The sequence below is a fragment of the Peromyscus eremicus genome, chromosome 14, assembly GCF_949786415.1.
Source record: "Peromyscus eremicus chromosome 14, PerEre_H2_v1, whole genome shotgun sequence".
Lineage (NCBI taxonomy): Eukaryota > Metazoa > Chordata > Mammalia > Rodentia > Cricetidae > Peromyscus > Peromyscus eremicus.
The window spans coordinates 60011568-60031549 of NC_081430.1; the positions used below are offsets into that span (position 1 = coordinate 60011568).

Below are 19982 nucleotides of genomic sequence, written 5' to 3' on the forward strand. Positions count from 1 at the left end.
CACCCTCCACCCGCTTTGTTCTTCAATCCTGACAGAATGATCACATCATCAACACTGAAGAAATGAAACCAGCCTGTCTGGTCAGTTCTTTGTTTCAGTGCTGGGAGGGGGACTCCTGTGCTTACTGACCAGTCAGTCCAGCCTACTTGAAAAGTTACAGGCCAGATAGATCCCATCTCAAAAAACAAGGTGGAGAGGTCTTGAGAGACAATACTGCAATTGTCCTCTGGCCTCTACAGCAGTGGTTCTCACCCTTCTTAATGCTGCGACCCTTTGATACAGTTCCCCTTGTTGTGATCCCCCAACCATAAGATTATTTTCATTGCTGCTTCATAACTGTAAATTTTGCTACTGTTATGAATTATAATGTAAGTATCTATATGAGACCCACGGGTTGAGAACCACCGCTCTACACCTGGATGTGACCAGTTACTCAAGCTTGGAAAAAAAAAAAAAATCAATTTAGTTCACATGACTTACCCCATTTTCAGTGCGTTTTTCTCCAGGAACATTTATTACATTTCTCTGAGTTCTCTGCTCTTGGGTCTGACGGCCACCTAAAGAGATGAGATCAAGCTTACTGTGATGGCTCATCCACATTGTTAACTGGAGTTAGAAACACCATGAAAACACCCGTGTGTGCCTATGAAGGGGGTTTCCAGAAAGGTTTAACTAAGGTGGGAAGACCCACCCTGAAGGTGTGTACTACTGGGCCACGGGGTTGGGTTCTGTACTGACTAAAAAGAGCGGGAGAGTTCATGCTCTGCTTCCTGCCAGAGCAGCCTTCCTGCCATGCCTTTCCCACTATGATGGATAGTATGACTACTTAAACTATGAACCAAAAGAGACTTTGTCAATTATTTTTTCCTACATTTTCTTCTACTTAAATTTGAGTTTCATATGTGAGTACTGAACTTAATTATTTCCAGTTTTTAAAAAGAATTTACTATCATCATCATTATTATTGTTTTTTTTTTTTTTTAAATAAGGTCTCGCTGTATGGCCTTGGCTGTCCTGGAACTTGCTGTGTAGACTCACAGAGACCCTCCTGCAGGTGCCCCCACACCCACTCTTCATTTTTAATTGCATGTCTGTGTGTCTGTATGTATGTGGGTTTATGCACATAAGGGCAGTACCCATCCAAGCCCTAAGGGGGCACTGGATGCCCTGGAACTGGAGTTACACACACAGCTGTTAGCTGGGTGCTGGGAACTGAACTCAGGTCCTCCGTAAAAGCAGTATGTGCTCTTAACCACTAAGATGTCTCTCCAGGCCCCAAAAGCCTTTACTTTGCCTTTAAAAAATGTTTTATTTCTTATTTGCATGTATGCGTATATGTGTGTGTGCCCACATAGGCCAGAAGAGGGTATTTGATCCCCTGGAGCTGGAGTTTCTAGTGGTTGTGGGCTGCCTGATCTTTGTGCTGGGGACTGAACTCAGGTCCTCTGGAAGAGGAGAAAGCACTTGTAATGCTGAGCCTTCTCTTTTGCTCTCAGCTATTTTTTTTCCATAGAAATGAGAAAAATAACAAATATAATTACCAAGCCTTCAATTTTTCCACTTTTTTGCATATTTATTGAGTATAAATGTAAAATACCAGACTCAGACTCAGTACAGTTAAAAATGTTTTGCAATCAGCCTTTTCATGTATTCCTTCTTGTATTTTAATTTACACACACACACACACACACACACACACACACACACACACACCTCAAACATGAAATTTATAGTCAAGCATGAAATTGACTTGCTTTCCAAAGTGTTTTAAATGGGGGATGGAGTGGAGAGATGGCTCTATGGTTATGAGCATTGGCTGCTCTTCTGGAGACCCAGGGTTCAATTCTCCAATACCCTCATAGTGGCTTACAACCTTCTGTAACTACAAGTCCCAGGGAATCTGACACTCTTCTGGTTCTAACGGCACCAGGTATGCATGTGGTGCACACACACACACATGAAGGCACCAGGCACATAAGTGTAGCTAGAGTTTTCCTGCCTGGCCCACAGTCAGGACAAATCTCTCTCACCTGCCAGTCCCACAGCCTCTCAGACCCGACCAAGTAAACACACACAGAGACTTATATTGCTTTCATACTGTATGGCCGTGGCAGGCTTCTTGCTAACTGTTCTTATAGCTTAAATTAATCCATTTCCATTAATCTATACCTTGCCACATGGCTCGTGGCTTACTGGCATCTTCACATGCTGTTTCTCATCGTGGTGGCTGGCAGTGTCTCTCTGACTCAGCCTTCCACTTCCCATCTTTATTCTCCTCCTTGCCCCGCCTATACTTCCTGCCTAGCCAACGGCCAATCAGTGTTTTATTGATTAATCAGCAACACATTTGCCATACATCCCACAGCACTTCCCCCCCCCCTTTTTTTTTTCAAAAAGGAAGGTTTTAACCTTAACAAAGTAAAATTACATATAATTTGGGAATTTGGGCGTAGCTTCTCTTACTACTTCCTGCTGGAAGGGGGCGCTGTATCTTATGGGGAAACAAAGAAAATTTTAGAATTATGGAATAGTCCATGAGGCTGTATCGTCTGAGCCAGATGCCTTCAAACCATTCTGGATGTTGGATCATCTGGGCCATGGTGTCATTGGAGACCTTCAGGGGGTCTTGGCTGGTCAAACCTGATGTATCTTAATCTTGAACAAATCCATAGCCTCTATATTATATTACACAGAGTCTGTGTTTACTTGGTCGGGTTTGAGCGGCTGTGGGACTGGCAGGTGAGAGAGATTTATCCTGACTGTGGGCCAGGCAGGAAAACTCTAGCTACAAATGGCGTCCAACATGGTGGCAAGAGTTTCCACCTAAAAACTGAGAAAAAAGAATCTAAAACGGAGCTAAAAACAGTTCCTAATTGTCTCTCTCAAATGAGCGGCAGCTGCCTGTTTGAGCTACTTGTGGGTTCCTAGTGTGCGTGCTCGACCTGCAGTATGGCGGGAATCAGGCCTCTGCAAGTGGCACATTAAGCTGCATGGTGGATTTAGACTTTGCTAGCACAAAACAAAAAAAAGAGGTTTCTGGGCTACCCGCTGCCTGGCTAAAAGCATAGACCCCCGATATCTCCCAGAGCTGGCAGTAAATGTAGCCATGTTGGGAAGCTGAGGTGGGCGGAGCCAGCAGCCACAGCTGCTGCAGTTTAAGGCAAGAGATTCACAATAAGACCGATTCAGATGTAATAGTTTACAATGTGTGTAAAAGATACGTAGGCTTGAAAGAGACAAAAAAGGTGATATATAGAGTTATAGAAACAAATACATAGTTTTAAAAAATAAAGTCATTAAAGAGACAGTAAAGGTAGTATAAAAAATAAGCCACGTAAAAATGGATATTACACAGAGTCTGTGTTTACTTGGTCGGGTTTGAGCGGCTGTGGGACTGGCAGGTGAGAGAGATTTATCCTGACTGTGGGCCAGGCAGGAAAACTCTAGCTACACATAAGTGTTGCACAGACAGACATTCAGGTATGAGGCATGTATGTGGTGCATGGACACACATGCAGGCAAAACATCCATATACATAAAATAAAATAAATTTAAAAACAAACTGTGTTTTAATTGCCAGGTATGGTGGTACACACCTTTAATCTTAACACTCAGAAGCAGAGGTAGGCAGATCTTTATGAGTTTGAGGCCAGCCTGGTCTATATATTGAGTCCCAGGCCGGCCAAGTTTACAAAGTGAGACCCTGTCTCAAAAAACAAGAACAGGAAAGGAAAAAGAAAGATGATTTTTACAGCAAGTACGAGCTCAGCTAGTAGGAACAATTCTCTTTAATAGATAATACAAATAAAGAAGGGCAGCCAGGCATGGTGGCACATGCCTTTAATCCAAGCACTTGGGAGGCCAGAGGTTCCAGGACTACAGGGGCCAATAGAGAGAACCTGTGTCAAAACACACACACACACACACACACACACACACACACACACACACACACACACACAAAGGAGGGTAACTTGCAGCAAAGAAATCCTTCTTTACAAAATTACTTTTTTTTTTGTTTTTTTGTGGTTTTTTTTTTTTGTTTTTGGAGACAGGGTTTCTCCATGTAGCTTTGGATCTTGCTCTGTAGACCAAGCTGGCCTCAAACTCACAGAGATCTGCCTGGCTCTGCCTCTTGAGTGCTGGGATTAAAGGCATGTACCACCACCACGGGGCTTTTGAGTTTATTTTATAATTAATACCAAAAGTCACCTATACTTATTATAATACAATAAAAATCTTTTGACTCTACAGTGTTTATGTATCGGGGGAAAAAATTCCTTATTTTATGCAAAATTTAGCTTAAAAACCAGGTGTATGTTTCTACAGTTCAAAATTCAAAAGAAACAGAAAGGTTTATGTTGATATTTTGTAACTGTGTAAAGGTGTGTTGCATTTGTTTAACTATGTAAAGATGTGTTATATTTGTTTCACCTTGCCTGCCTAAGGCACCTGATTGGTCTAATAAAAAGCTAAACAGTCAATAGCTAGGCAGTAGGAGGGATATAGGCAGCCACAGTGGATAGAGAGAATGAGTAGAAGGAGGAATTTAGGCAGAGAAAGACGTGAACAAGGGAGAAAGAGAGGGAGATGCATGTGGCCAGCCAGACACAGAGGAGCAGTGAAAGTAGGGACATACAGAATGAAAGAAAGTTAAAAAGCCACTAGGTGTGGTGGCACACACCTTTAATCCCAGCATTAGAGAGGCAGAGGCAGGTGGATCTCTTGTGAGTACAAGGCCAGCCTAGTCTACAAAGTGAGTTCAAGGACAGCCAGGGCTGTTTACACAGAGAAACGCTGTCTTGAACAAAAAGAAAGAAAGAAAGAAAGAAAGAAAGAGAGAGAGAGAGAGAGAGAGAGAGAGAGAGAGAGAAAGAAAGAAAGAAAGAAAGAAAGGTAAAAAGCCCTGAGGCAAAATGTAGATGAAGAGAAACAGGTTAAATTAAGTTATAAGAGCTAGTGGAAAAAGCATAAGATAAGGCTAAGCATTGATAATAAGTCTCCACGTCATGATCTGGGAGCTGGTCGGTGGCCCAAAGGAAAACCTGCTACAGGTCTTCAATTAACAACACCTTCTTCCTGTCCTGCAGCCATCCCATTCTCTTCTGCCCAGGCTAACATGTCCAGTTTCTCACATGTCCTTCCAAAGCTGCTTCACACACATAAAGCATGTATATTAATGCAGTCACTCTTGTCTGAGGCACACAAAGGGCAGCACCAGTATGGTATGAACACTGTGTGGCATCAGGCTTCCTCTACTGGACACACTTCAGGCCAGGGAACAGAATTTCTTCTGTATTTAAAGCTGCAGAGCCTGCCACCATGTGGATATCCCCTATGGGCATTTATAGTGTTCCTATCAGCAGTAGATAAAGAGTCACATTGTGTGCACCTTATTTTGTATAGGTTCAGTAACAGATTGAATGTAGACCTTCTACAGGAAGACTGCTGGGTTAAAAGGCTTTGTGCTGTTTTATTTTATTAAGGTTTATTCATTTTATGTGTGTCTTGCCTGCATGGATGTATGAATATCTTATATGTGCTTCGTGCCCAAGGAGGTCAGAAGGTGGCTCAGATTCCCTTGAACTGGAGTTAGAGACAGCTGTAAACTACTATCTGGGTGCTCAGAATCAAACTCAGGTCGCCTGCAAGAGCAGCCAGTAGTCTTAACTGGTGAGTCATTTCTCTCTGGCCCAGCTTTGTACTTTTATTTATTTATTTACTTATTCATTATTTATTTATTTATTTATTTATTTATTTATTTATTTATTTTGAGGCAGGGTCTCTTGCTTTTCTATCAAACACTTTTTTTTATAACTTTATATATATATATACATAACTTTTTTTTTTTTTTGGTTTTTTTCAAGACAGGGTTTCTCTGTGTAGTTTTGGTGCCTGTCCTGGATCTCGCTCTGTAGACCAGGCTGGCCTCGAACTCACAGAGATTCGTCTGGCTCTGCCTCCCGAGTGCTGGGATTAAAGTCGTGTACCACCACTGCCCAGCCAAACACTTTTCTATAAATTTCTAAGACTTTTTACTTGGAAATAAAAATATGCTCACCCATGTGAGTTATCCACGTTGTCAGGATGCTTACAGGCATCAGTTTTTCTTTTTCTTTCTTTTTTGTTGTTTCTTTTTGTTTTTAAGACAGGAACTCACTATGTAGCATTGGCTGGCCTGGAGCTCAGAGATCTACCTGTCTCCGTCTTCTGAATGCTGAGATTAAATGTGTCTACCACCATACCTGGCTTTGGTTTTGTTTTAAATAGCACACCTACTGCTCTTGTCTTTTATAGTATAATATTACACTGAGAAAGACTTGGTCCACTCTAAAATCAGAAATTTTTTCATAGCCTTTTCCTTTATTATTTCAAGGTTTCATTTTAAAATCTAAATGTTTGACCTATGTGATATTTATTAAAATTAATCTCTTCATATATTGCATGTTTACACATTATCATGTTTGAATGCATTATCTTACCAGCTTGTTGTCCTGAAAGAAAGCAAGAGCCTGTGCCTACAGGTTGCGACATACTCAAATCTGCAATTGCAGAGGTCAAAGCCACATGGAATACAATTTTGAGTGAAAGAAGAAAATGTGTGAATAAATTTTTCTAAAATTAACTAGTATGATAAAAGTTAACAAGTTAATGAAGAAGAAAACATTTATCTACCTTGTTCACTGCTCTCAGCTGGAGAGTCCTCATGTCGAAGAAAAAATTTCACTTCTTCCCTGCGAGGCCCCCACTTCTGCAGGTGCTCATACATCATGTGGTCATAGGGGATGGGGCGTTCTAGGAGAAAGACTACAGTTTACTCCAGAAATAAAATAATTAACACCAGTCAAAGTACGTATGCACACACCATACACACACACACACACACACACACACACACACACACACACACACGAATTCAAGAACAGTACAAACTCCACATTTTACTTTAATGAACAAAAGTAGAATGAAGGAGAAATGAAAAACAATGAGGCAACATAGAAACACAGTAGTAAATGCCGAAGTAAATTTCCAGTGTCCACTAGGGGACAATGAAAACACGTCTGTAAAGAGAGTTACTTATCACAAAGCAGTATACCCTGCATCCTTCAAAGAAATGAAACAAACTAGCTATATTTTATTTATTAAAACATTACGCATGGCAATGGCTGTCCAAAGGTCCACCACAGCACTTCCTGCAGAGACAGGCAGATTATTAATTTGGTAAATGCTGGTCTCTCTAAGTGCTGGCAGTTTAAATTCTATTTCAAATATGTTTTAGAATACTAGATGGATTTATTTTATTGTGTTTTGCTTGCATGTATGTTTGTGCACCACATGTGCATGCTCTCAGAGGCCAGGTGAGGGCATCAGATCTCCTGGAACTGGAGTTACTGGCAGTTGTGATCCACCATGTGGCTGCTGGGAACTGAACTGGGTCCTCTTGAAGAGTAGCCAGTGCTCTTAATTGCTAAGCCATCTTTCCAGCCCCTCAAATTTTTTTTAAAGAAGCAAACCTTATTAACAGAATGTTCTTTTACCAATCCCTTGACTAATAAAGAACACTAATGTGGCTGTTGCATTTTCCTGTTTATAATGTGTCCACTTCCCTTTTCTGTGGACTATTTCAGGTACTTCTGAGACAACTAAAAAGCAAACGACAATAAAAGCAATGAACTCTTACTTCCTAAAACACAAAGACTGAGTATACATTTTCTGGCTCTTTGGATTTTTACATTTTACCTACCTACCTACCTACCTACCTACCTACCTACCTACCTATCTACTCATTTACTTAGAGACAGGATCTCACCATGTAGCTTTGGCTGGCCTGAAACTCACTATGTAAATCTGCCTGCCCTAAGCTGGGTGGTGGCAGCTGGGCGGTGGTGGCGCACACCTTTAATCCCAGCACTCAGGAGGCAGAGTCAGGTGGATCTCTATGAGTTCAAGGCCAGCCTGGTCTACAGATGGAGTTCCAGGACAGCCAATGCTACACAGCGAAACCATCTCAAAAAAAACAAAAACAAAACAAGAAATCTGCCTGAGTGCTGAGATTATTATTTCTGCAGTACTGAAGACTGAACCCAGAGCCTCACATATGCTAGGCTACTACTGTGTACAGGCATGTGTGTGTAGCCTAGAGGACAACCTTGGATGTCCTTTTCTGGGCACTGGACATGTTATTATTATTATTATTATTATTATTATTATTATTATTATTATGAGATAAAGCCTCTCCTTAGCCTAGAGTTTACCCAAAAGGCTTGATTAGTCAGCCAGTGATCCAGGGACCTGTGTCCACTGCAGGGGGCTGTGGGAATGTATAGCAGTGACAACTAGTGTTTAACAGGTCAACCCACCAGGAGCATGCAAAGGCAAAGCCATGGGGTTATTGACTGTAACAACCGGTTGTTTTCTATCTGTAGCTTTCTCAGGTGCCACTGCTATGCCTAATAAGAACTGTAGTGATATATCATGTACCTTAATAAACTTGCCTGGGGATCGGAGGACAGAGCCAGCCACTACATTACACAGAGGCCAGACAGTGGTGGCACATACCCTTAATCCTATCACTTGGGAGGCAGAGATCTGTCTGGATCTCTGTAAATTCAAGGCCACACTGGAAACAGAGCCAGGTAGTGGTGGCACACACCTTTAATCCCAGTACTGGGAAGCACACACTTTTAACCCCAGGAAGTGACATGGCTGGGCGGAGAAAGGTGTATAAGGCGTGAGGAAAGAGGAACTAAAGCAGCTCAGCTGAGATTCTTTGGGTGAGGACTCAGAGGATTTCAGTCAGAGGATTCATGGAGTTGGTGAGGTAATAGGTGGTGGCTGTGGCTTGCTCTGCTTCTCTGATCTTTTAGCTTTCACCCCAATATTTGGCTCTGGGTTTTCTATTAATAAGACTATCTAAGATTCGAACAACAAAGAACAGCTGTGGGGTTCTTTCCACAGCCCTTTGGTGATGTGTTTTACACTTATTGGGCACATATTTAGCTGTGGATAGTCAGGAAGATGATTTCTGTTTAAGCTGTGTAATTCTGATGAACAGAAATAATACCAGAATATTCTTCTTTACTGTCACAGGAAAGTAGCAGTATTCTCAGTCTCACAGACAGCACATTTTAGACTTCAGAACAAATTCAAAACAGACTAAGCTGCCCCTGCAGAAAATACACAAAAACTAATTCCCAGGTGTTGTTTATTGCTAAATCAAGGACAGGCTATTTACATTGAGATATAACTCCCTGCAGTAGTTCTCTTTCTGCACGTACCCTGAACACTCAAGGTTCAGCCTGCTACTGTTATTGTTAAGTCCTGAATTTCAATGTCATTCTCTGTCTGGGAAAAAGCTATGTCCAAGGCCAAGCGTTTACTCATTGGCGGGTCTTTGTGACCTTACTAGCCTGAGAAAAACTGTGACTTCATGTGTTATGAGAATGGGTCAGGCCCTGAGATGTAATGTCCAGAGTTTGGCTAAGACAGAATGAGCAGCAGTGGTGTGGATAGAGATGGCTGCACAGAGCTATGTGAGAGCTGCTGCAGAATGTGAGTGAGACATGTGTGAATTTTTTTATTTCACTCTAGTAGAAAAATTGCCAAGACAGTACTATATACCCTTACCTGAGTCTCTCTAATGTATAGTTATCAAAACCAAACAGTTTACACTGGCAGGCCACTGTTAAGATTACAGGCTTTATTTGGATTTCACCAGCTTTTCCCTAATGCCCCCTTTCTGTCCCAGGATTTTATACACAAAGTGTATTTAATTGCTTTAACTCCCTGGCCTCCTCTGGCCTGTAACAGTTTCTTAGTCCTTATTTTTTACGACTATGACAATTCTGAGAACTGGACAGGTATTTTGTAGGATGATCCTAATTTGGGTTTGTCTGATGTTCTAATAGGCTGCATGCTTTGGGGGTGGGTGGAGACTAAGGTGTATACCTCTTCTTCCTCTTGCTGCTAACAGGAGTGCACTTCTACAGTGCAGAGCCAATTGTGAGCTTTACTGCAGGCTTTTGAAAGGAGTCATTTATTGAATTGGGGAAAATCCATTCTACTCAACTGGTAATTAAATGGTAACACTGATCTTCAATGCAGCTGATAGACGGGTCTCCCTTGGACCAAGTGCATTCTCCTCTATAAACAGAAGTTTATAATGTCACACAATTTTTTTAACTTTCGGCTGAAATGATTCGCTGGTATTTTATTTAGGATTTTCTCATCTTTGTTCAAACTAAGGGGGCTGGAGATGTAGCTCAGCCAGTAGAATGTTTGCCTCGCTGGTGGGAAGCCCTGGGTTCTGTCCTACACTGCACAGGCAGCACATGTCTGTGACTCCAGCACTCAAGTGAAGGAAGGAAGAGCACAAGTTCGAGGTCATTCTCTGCTGCACAGGGAGTTTGAAACCTGTCTGGGCTACATGAGATGCTGTCTTAAAACACTCAAGCTAAGATTAGCCTACACTTTTCTTGTACTCCTGTTCAGGTTTTGGTGTAGAAATTATACTTGTCTCAGCCGGGCAGTGGTGGCACACGCCTTTAATCCCAGCACTCGAGAAGCAGAGGCAGGTGGATCGGATCTCTGTGAGTTCAAGGCCAGCCTGGTCTACAGGGTGAGATCCAAGACAAGCACCAAAACTACACAGAGAAACCCTGTCTCAAAAAACCAACGAAAAAAGAAAAAACCAACGAAAAAAGAAAAAAAACAAAAAAAAAACAAAACAAAACAAAAAAAACCCAACCAACCAAACAAACAAAAAAACCCCAAACAAAAAAAAAAACCTGTAGTGCTTAAAATCTGTATGTATTAAAGCATATTTAATAAATTTCATCTCAGTTTGATACAGAAATTCTTTTCTGTGTTGAAGCCAAGGATTCAATTTTATCCAAGTCCTTAAAAAGATAAGGGAACTCCTAAGACTTACAGCAACAGTGTGGAGCTGCTGTCTCCATCCCTATCACTCTTAACATCATCTTTGGAGGATAAAAACAACTGCAACACAAACTTATTTTATGCTTATGTTCCCTCTTGCTTTACTCACTTTGAGCAAAGTCAGTATCTATTATTTTCTTTTCAAGGTGTTTATACTCACCAACAGTTAATTTATCACTTGGTTCCTACTAGATTATAGGTTCCATGGGAATGTGAATCTTGGCTCTGGTTGACTGATACTCCTTCAAGGAATAAAGACTGTACCCAGTATGAATCAGGTACTTACTAAAAATCTGTGGGATGAACTATGGTACTTTCTTCCTATAGTTCATCTAATATAAACTTCACTGCCAAGTTCATAGGCTGCACTGTATCTTAAATCTCTTCTGTGGGGCCGGGCAGTGGTGGCGCATGCCTTTAATCCCAGCACTCGGGAGGCAGAGCCAGGCGGATCTCTGTGAGTTCGAGGCCAGCCTGGGCTACCAAGTGAGTCCCAGGAAAGGCGCAAAGCTACACAGAGAAATCCTGTCTCGAAAAACCAAAAACCAAAAACCAAAAAAAAAAAAAAAAAAAAAAAAAAAAAAAATCTCTTCTGTGTTTATGGGTAGGTTTCTTTTCTTATCATCTATGCCTTTTCACTGTTCACATACTTAAATCTCGAACCTAAATCTGTCTGTTATTAATTATCAGAGAAATAAATTCTAATTTTACTGATTCCCAAATTTCTTCATTCCTGTCCATCTAATTCCTTAGATTTTTTTCTCTAGCTTCCTAAATTGGGTACTGTAGTTTGTTTTAATATTATCATCACTATTATTATTATTTCTTCTTATCATGATCATTATTACTATTTTAGTTGTTGAGACAGTGTGTCACTTTGTAGTTCAGGTTACCTTTGAACCCATGATCCTCTGGCTTCAGTCTTCTAAATGCTCAGATTACAGATGGGTAACACCATACTTTAGTTTAAATTGCTTACTTTTCATTTATTTTATTTTAAAAAATATTTTTATTTTATGTGTGTGAACCTTTGCCTATATATACGTACACTACTACATATGTACCTGGTATCCTTGGAGGTCAAAAGAGGGCACTGGATCCACTGACACCTGAATTATAGCGGTTTGAGCCACTCTTTGTGTGTGCTGGGAACCAAACCTGTGTCCTCTGTACTTAAAAGTAATTTAATGCTCCATTGGGCCATCACTCTAGCCCCAAGTTAATTATTTTTAAAATAAAACTACTCCAAGTAACCCTTGGAGCTACAACACACTGCACATGATAATTTATTTTTTTGAACCATCTGACAGTTGTTGTTGTTCATGTTTAGGCAAGCTCTGCCTTACTTAACCAATATCTAGGGTACAGACAGCTATGGTCCTGTCTTGGATGAAATGAAATCTATGTGTGCTTAGCTCAAGCTTAACTCAGAACTGAGTGTATTTAAAAAAAAAAATACAAGTTGAACATTAAAAAAGTAAATTTCACACCATATTTTTAGTTTCAAAAGTGGCATTTTTATATATACAGGTCCATAAACAGAGTTTTAAAAATATTTGCACTGGCTGGGCAGTGATGGTATAGGCCTTTATTCCCAGGACTCAGGAGACAGAGGCAGGTGGATTTCTGAGTTCAAGGCCAGCCTAGTCTACAGAGTGAGTTCCAGGGCAGCCAGAGCTACACAGAGAAACCCTGTCTCAAACCCCCTCCCAAATTAATGATAATGATAATAATAATAATAATACTTGACTGTCTCTAAGGGTTCTTTAAGCATTTCCATTTGGACATCTATCTTTTTATCACTTCAAACCCAACAAGGTCCAATTGATCATTTTCTCAGTATCCAATGTACACCCATTCACATCTCAGTTACCAGGTATTTTTTTCTCTAAGCATTATTTTCATAATGTCGTTCCCTATTTAAAATCTGCACAACTGCTTTCTAGCTCTCTGTAGCACTCGGGCCTCACATGAGGGGGTCTGAGACCTTCTTTCTAAATTCAACTACTTCTTTATTTTCTTTTAGTTTTTAATTTTTTTTCCCAAGATGGGGTTGCCTCAAACTCACTGTGTAGAAGAGTATAAACTTGAAGTCCTCATCCTTTATCTTGAGTGCTAGAGTTATAGAATACAGGCATGTACCAACATGCCCAGTTTAAATTCCTTTTTTAGAGTATAAACTTTGCAGAATTTCCTGCATTCTGCAATCATGTTACATTCGAAAATTTTCTCTGACATTCGAAAATTTTCTCTGCCTGCTCACTAACAAGTCTTTCAACATAAGGGAAAGGATTTTACTATTTACACCACATGCTGTCTTCCTGATGTTATTAGAAGGGAAAAGAGTTGTTAGAAGTTGAGGTACAGCTCATGGTAAAGTGTGTACTGAGCATTTGTAAGGTCCTGGGTTCCATCCCCAGAATAAAATACAACATAACATACACAAAAACAAAAACATTAAAAAGAGTTGCTGATGGGCCAACGAGGTGGCTCAGCTGGTAGAGGTGCTTGCCACCAAGCCTGAATTGAGTTTAGTCCACAGAACCCATATTACTGAATGATAGAACTCACTCCTGAAAGTTTTCCTCTGACCTCACAAGCATGTTGTGGTACATGAACCCATATAGACCACTGAGCCATCCTGCTAGTCACATGTTACAGAATCTTATCTCCCCTATACTACAGCTGTTTTTCTTTTCATTACTTTATCACCTTTCTGCCACAGATAACTGGGAGTCACAGCAATGTTACCATTTGAGCATACTGAGTTGTATGTAGCCACCATTGGATAGCCTAACATACCACTTCCCCTCCACACTTCAGCCAGGTGGCAACTGCCCTCTCCAGGTTCCTTGCAGAATTCCACGACATCTCGACAGGTGGTTTCTGGTGTTATAGGAACTTCTGTTAAAATCTGTTCATTGTTGCTCAAGAACACGGTTAATATCATCTGTGAGAGAAAAGATTAGAACCACAGTTTAGATTCCTCATATAAAGAGCTTACTATTTTTAACTGTTTATGTTAGCAAATACAGTTACAGGGCTGGACAGATGGCTCAGCAGTTAAGAACATTCCCCCCCCCCCCAGAGGACCTAGGTTTGATTTCCAGCACCCACATGTCAGCTTACAACTGTTCATAACTCCAGATCCAGGGGATTCAATGACCTCTTCTGGCTATGCAGGCACCAGGCATGTGTGTGGTACACAGACATACATATAAGCAAGAACACTCATACACCCTTACACACAAAATAAAATTAAAACTCTTAAAAAAAATCACATTCCAGGCTGTTGCGATGGTTCAGTGGTAAAGGCACCTGCTGCCAAGCCCAATGACCTGAATTTAATCCTGTGTTTGACATGGGGACCACATGGTGGAAGAACAGACTCCTAAAAATTGTCCTCTGACCTCCAGATACACACATGGCATACATGCCCACACCAACACCTCTCTCCCAATACAAAATAAATAAATGAAAAATAAAAATACAGTGCAAAGATATCAGTGGGACAGTGATTATGACATTCCATAATCACTCATTTCAAAGGGAAAAATTATAAATGACACAATGCTTCACCACCACGTAGGGAAAAGGGCTACATCACAAATTAAGGTTTCCCATCTGAAAAACTGAATTCAGTATCTCATGCATTGGCAAAAGTTGCTTCTAGATCAAATATTTTATTTTATTTATTTATTTATTTGGTTTTTTTTCGAGACAGGGTTTCTCTGTGTAGCTTTGCGCCTTTCCTGGAACTCACTTGGTAGCCCAGGCTGGCCTCGAACTCAGAGATCCACCTGGCTCTGCCTCCCAAGTGCTGGGATTAAAGGCGTGCGCCACCACCGCCCGGCAAATATTTTATTTTTAAATTAATGTTTCATGTGTTCAAATTCTTTGCCTGCATGCATGTGTGTGTCCCACATGTATGTGTGTGTACCACATGTAGGCCTGGTGCCTGCACAAGTAAGAAGAAGCTTCCCTCAACTGGAGCTATGGATGGCTGTGAGGCACCATCCAAGTGTCTGGACTCAAACCCAGGTCCTCTACAAGAACAAAAAGTATTCTTAACCACTAAGTCATCTCTCCAGCCCTGATCATAGGTACAACTCATAAAACCATAAAAAATCTAGACTAAACAAAAAAGAAAATTCTAGAACCTATGTAAATCTGTTTTTATAACTATGTGGTACAGAAGTCCTTTCTAACTAATAATTCAAAAACCAGAATCACAAGAAGATTCATTATTCATGTACTTTGGGGAGATATTTGTAGCTCACATTATAAATAAACGGCTAATCTGAATCTGTAAAGAGCCCCTACAATTGCCAACAAAACACTAAAAATCCAAGTCATTAAAAAAACTGACCCCCAGAAATAAACTTAAGCATCATAGCAAAAGAAAAACAAATGGCCTTAAATACAGCATACAATACATCATAATACATTTAAAAAAGTAAAGATTGCCTGGCCTATTTTCTTTTTAATTTAAAAAACAAAAGGATTCAGCTGTTTTGATATAAGTTCTTAAGACATAATATTAGAAATAGTTTTTAAAAAAATCAATACTCTTTGGGTACAATTTAAAGATTTCCTTTAATCCAGTGGTTCTCAACTCTCCTAATGCTGCGAACTTTTAATATAGTTCCTCATGTTGTGGTGACCCCAACCATAAAATTATTTCATTGCTACTTCATAACTGTAATTTTGCTGTTATGAATCATAATGTAAATATCTGATATGCAGAATATTTGATATGTGACCCCCAAAGGGGTCACAACCCACAGCTTGAAAACGGCTTCCCAGAAGGCATCCAAAGTTTCTTCATTATTCTTTCATCGAAGATCAGAAATAAGGACTGCCAGACATGGTGGTGCACATATTTAATCCCACCCATCTGAAGGTAGGGGCATGTAGATGTCTGTGAGTTTGAGGCTGGCCCAGTCTACACAGCATGTTTTAGACCAGTCAGGGCTACATAATGAAACTCTGTCTCAGAAACAAAAGCCAAGACCTGCAACAGAATGCACCTGTAACCTCAGCACTGGAGAAGCAGAGAAGCAGGAAGATCCCAGGAGCTCACTAGCCAGCCAGCTTAGCAAAATTGGGCCAACTCCAGGTTCAATGAGAGACCCTGCCTCAAAAAAATAAGAAGAGCAACAGAGGAAGATCCTGATGTCGACTTCTGGTCCCCATAAACATGCACACATATATGTGCATGTACATAAACAAAACACATTCACATATGCATGCCCTCCAAAAAGTAGGAACTGGTCTGGGGAGATGGATCAGTCAATAAAATGCTTGCCTTGTAAACACAAAGACCTAAATTAGATACCCAGAACCCACATAAATAACCAGGGCATGGTAGCATGCTTATAATCCCAGCATTAAGGAGGTGATGATGCATGGAACACTGGAGCTCACTGGCCAAACAATAGACAGTGTTTCAAAAATGAAGGTGGGCCAGGTGTGTTGGCGCATGCCTTTAATCTCAGTACTCTGGAGGCAGAGGCAAAAGTATTTTTAAGAGTTCCAGGACAGCCAGGGCTGCATAGGGAGATTCTGTCAAAAAACAAACACACACCTAATAAATTGGAGTGCACACCCCAAGAAGAATACCCTCTGGCCTGTCTACACACACACACACACACACACACACAGCCCCACACACGAACATACTCCATACATACATACACAGGCATATGGATCCACACACATGAATATACTCCATACACACACAAAGGCACAAGCACCCACACATATGAACATACTCTACACAAACGTACATAGGCATGTGAACCCACACACATACATGTACACAGACATAAAAATAGAAGCATATTTATAATCAAAATACGGGTACTAACAAATGTTAACGAGAGGAGTAACATCTGTCCACACAAAGCATTCCATAGACATGTTCATGGCAGCTTTGTTCATTCATAATAATCAAAAAAGAAACAACTCAAATGTCTGTCAACTGACCATCAATAAAGAAAATGTGGCCCACCACACAGTAGACTATCACGGATGAATTCTGAACACATTATATAAGTGGAAGAAGTCAGAAATAAAGCAAAACTCACACATAGTATATAACTCTGTTTATGTCTGCACCAGTCAAACCTATTGAGGCAGAGGACTGGCTGCCTGGTAGCAGGGACTGAACAGTGTCAGAAATGTTCTAAAATGATTTCATGTTGTAGCAATGGTTCCACAGCTTTGTACATTTGCTTAAGATTATTGAATTGTTCGCTTAAAATAAGCATATTTACTTGTTCGTTTATTTATTTATTCATTTGTTTTTGAGACATGTTCTCACTACATAGACCAGGTTGGCTTCAAACTCACAGAGATCCACCTGTCTCTGCTAGGATTAAAGGCCACACTATCTACCCTAAAATAGGCTAAGTTTACAGCATACAAATTATACCTCAGGAAGCTGTTTTTACAAAGTAGACTCTATAAGACTTTCAGAAAGAGCAATCAATTCACCAGGCAGTGGTGGCCGTGAGTTCAAGGCCAGCCTGGTCTACAGAGCGAGATCCAGGACAGGCACCAAAACTACACAGAGAAACCCTGTCTCTGGAAAAAAAAAGGGGGGGGGCAATCAATTCTTATGTAGCACAAACCCTCAAATGAGACACTCAAACTCTCTTCTTAGCTGTGTGCTGATTTTGCTGCCACTGCTAGGAAAGGTTTTATTTCTCATTCTTGATTCTCAGCAGGAACTCAGTAGACTCTGGGAACATCCTTTTAGGGCAATGGCTCTGACTCTGTTCGGGTAAAGCTTTAGACCCTTCCCACTTCCACTTCCTAGTGGAAAAGGAACTGTGGAATAGCACAGATAACTGACATGGAAGAAGACGATAAAAAATAAACTGAATTGCAGTAGCTCACTTGGTAGGTAGTAAGTAAGGAGCTCATAGAAGTCATGGAAAGGACCCACCAAGGCGGGGATGGACAGCCATCAGAAAGACCCTTAGCTTTTCCATGCATCAGAGGACTGACTCTAAATTCCTTCCGGGCCTGACATGTTGTAACTCTGTGTTCTGACTTAAAACCTCAGAAATGTAGGCTGGAAAGATGGCTCAGCAGTTAAGGGTACTTGTTGCTTTTGCAGAAGATCTAGGTTGAATTCCTAGCACCCACACAACATTTAACAACAGTCTATAACTCTAGTTCCAGGATATTTGATACCCTCTTGTGGTCTCTGAAGTCTCCTGCATATACACGGTGCACATACATACATACATACATGAGGGCAAACACTTTTTTTTTTTTTAAAGAAAAAGGCAAACGATAAACATACTTGGTCTCTGGGCATATCACCACTGTTACTACTGAAGCCCAAGTCAGCACCTCTGCTCAGGCTTAGATCTTTGTGAAGCAACCTAACTGGACGCTGCTGCACTGTTCCCTGTAGACACATTACTTTGTCTACACACACCGCTCTGACACTAGGTCATGCTCTTCATTCCCCTATTCCAGCCACACTCGCCTTTTCACTCTTTCCTCAAGCAGGTCACTTCCTTCCCCAGAGCCTTTCCATTTGCTGTTTGGTTAGAGCATCCCACCTAGCTACTCACAGCTGTAACTGCCTCTTCTTCCAGCACTTACCAGAGAGGCTCTCCCTAACCAACCTATCCAAAGGAGCTCCACTCTGTTACCCATCTCTTATATGACTCAGGTGGCTGTTCAATTGCTTATTCCCTGTTTCCCCAGAGCAGGGATCCTGGTCAGTCTTCAGCTGTGTCATTAGTACCTAGATCAGCACCAGGCACAAAGTATGGACTACATAAATCCCCCAATTGTACGACTTTTTGTAGGAATTTTGAGTCCTGAAGGATATGTGCTTGTCTGCCTTTTTATCTTCAAAGCTTCTTCACAAAAAGACAAGAGAACCTTGACCTAATGAGTTAGTCCACATAACAGAAAAAAGTATTAGTGTGGAAGCTGGACGTCGTGATTAATACAAGAACGTAATTCTTGGCAGATTCCCTTGTACCTAGACATCTGGAAGTCTCCAGCCAAATTCCATCTCCCCACAAGGTGGCGCTGCAGAGCAACAGGGAGCAATCCCACAGATGGAACCCCTCTGGAGGTGAGTCAGGTGTGGTGATGCACTCAGGAAGCTAAAGCAAGAGGATCAGGAGTTCAAAGCTGGCCCCAGCTACATAGAGAATGTGACTCCAGCCTAGGCTACATGAGACCCATTTCAATTTTTAAAAAAGATATAATTATGACTGGAAATTGATCACGTTTCAAAGGTAGAACTGGCCTTAATAGAGTGATGAAAACAATTTCAAAATAAATAAGCTGAAGTATAAAAGTTGTGTATTTCACCTCTTGAGAAGACAGGGATATTTAAAAACTTAGGTAGCACCTAGTCTGTTAAAGCACTCTAACATTACATCCTCAACAGTCCTATCACTAAGCTAAAAATCACTTTTTAATTTAAGAACTAAACACTAAAAATATTCCATACCAGATATGGTGGTGCCCATCTGTGATCCCAGCACTTGAGTGTAGGTGTAGGAGGGTCAAGCTCATCCCTGGCTAGTGAGTTTGAGGGCAGACCAGGCTACATGATTTTTTTTTTCAATACTCATCATTTATGGACATACACATTCTATCCTATAAAAAATTTCACTTCACCGATCTGAACTGACAAAATCTGGTCTACATTATCCCTGAGAATACAACATTAATAGCTTCCCTTCATCTTATTCACTTAGTTCCTTCTGTATTTAAAAACATATACCGCCGGGCGGTGGTGGTGGTGGCGCACGCCTTTAATCCCAGCACTCGGGAGGCAGAGCCAGGCGGATCTCTGTGAGTTCGAGGCCAGCCTGGGCTACCAAGTGAGTTCCAGGAAAGGCGCAAAGCTACACAGAGAAACCCTGTCTCGAAAAACCAAAAAAAAAAAAAAAAAAAAAAAAAAAACCATTTGAGAATTATCTGAAACCTAGTAGGAATGCCAAACTTGAGTATACACCTTTCCGTAATGCCACAACTTGTGACCAAAACTTAATAATATT

General features: G+C 40.9%; 1 protein-coding gene across 2 annotated transcripts in view; it reads right to left on the reverse strand.

Moving 5' to 3' along the window:
* The window catches only part of Ppp1r13b (protein phosphatase 1 regulatory subunit 13B), an 85924-nt gene that overhangs the window by 34780 nt on the left and 31162 nt on the right, over positions 1–19982 (reverse strand). For both annotated transcript variants that reach the window (XM_059279888.1, XM_059279887.1), the window contains exons 2-4: positions 13741–13888; positions 6676–6795; positions 481–557 (exon numbers count right to left, since the gene is read on the reverse strand). In XM_059279888.1, coding sequence (XP_059135871.1) covers positions 481–557; positions 6676–6795; positions 13741–13888 — 345 coding nt within the window. The remainder of the gene's footprint in view (positions 1–480; positions 558–6675; positions 6796–13740; positions 13889–19982) is intronic.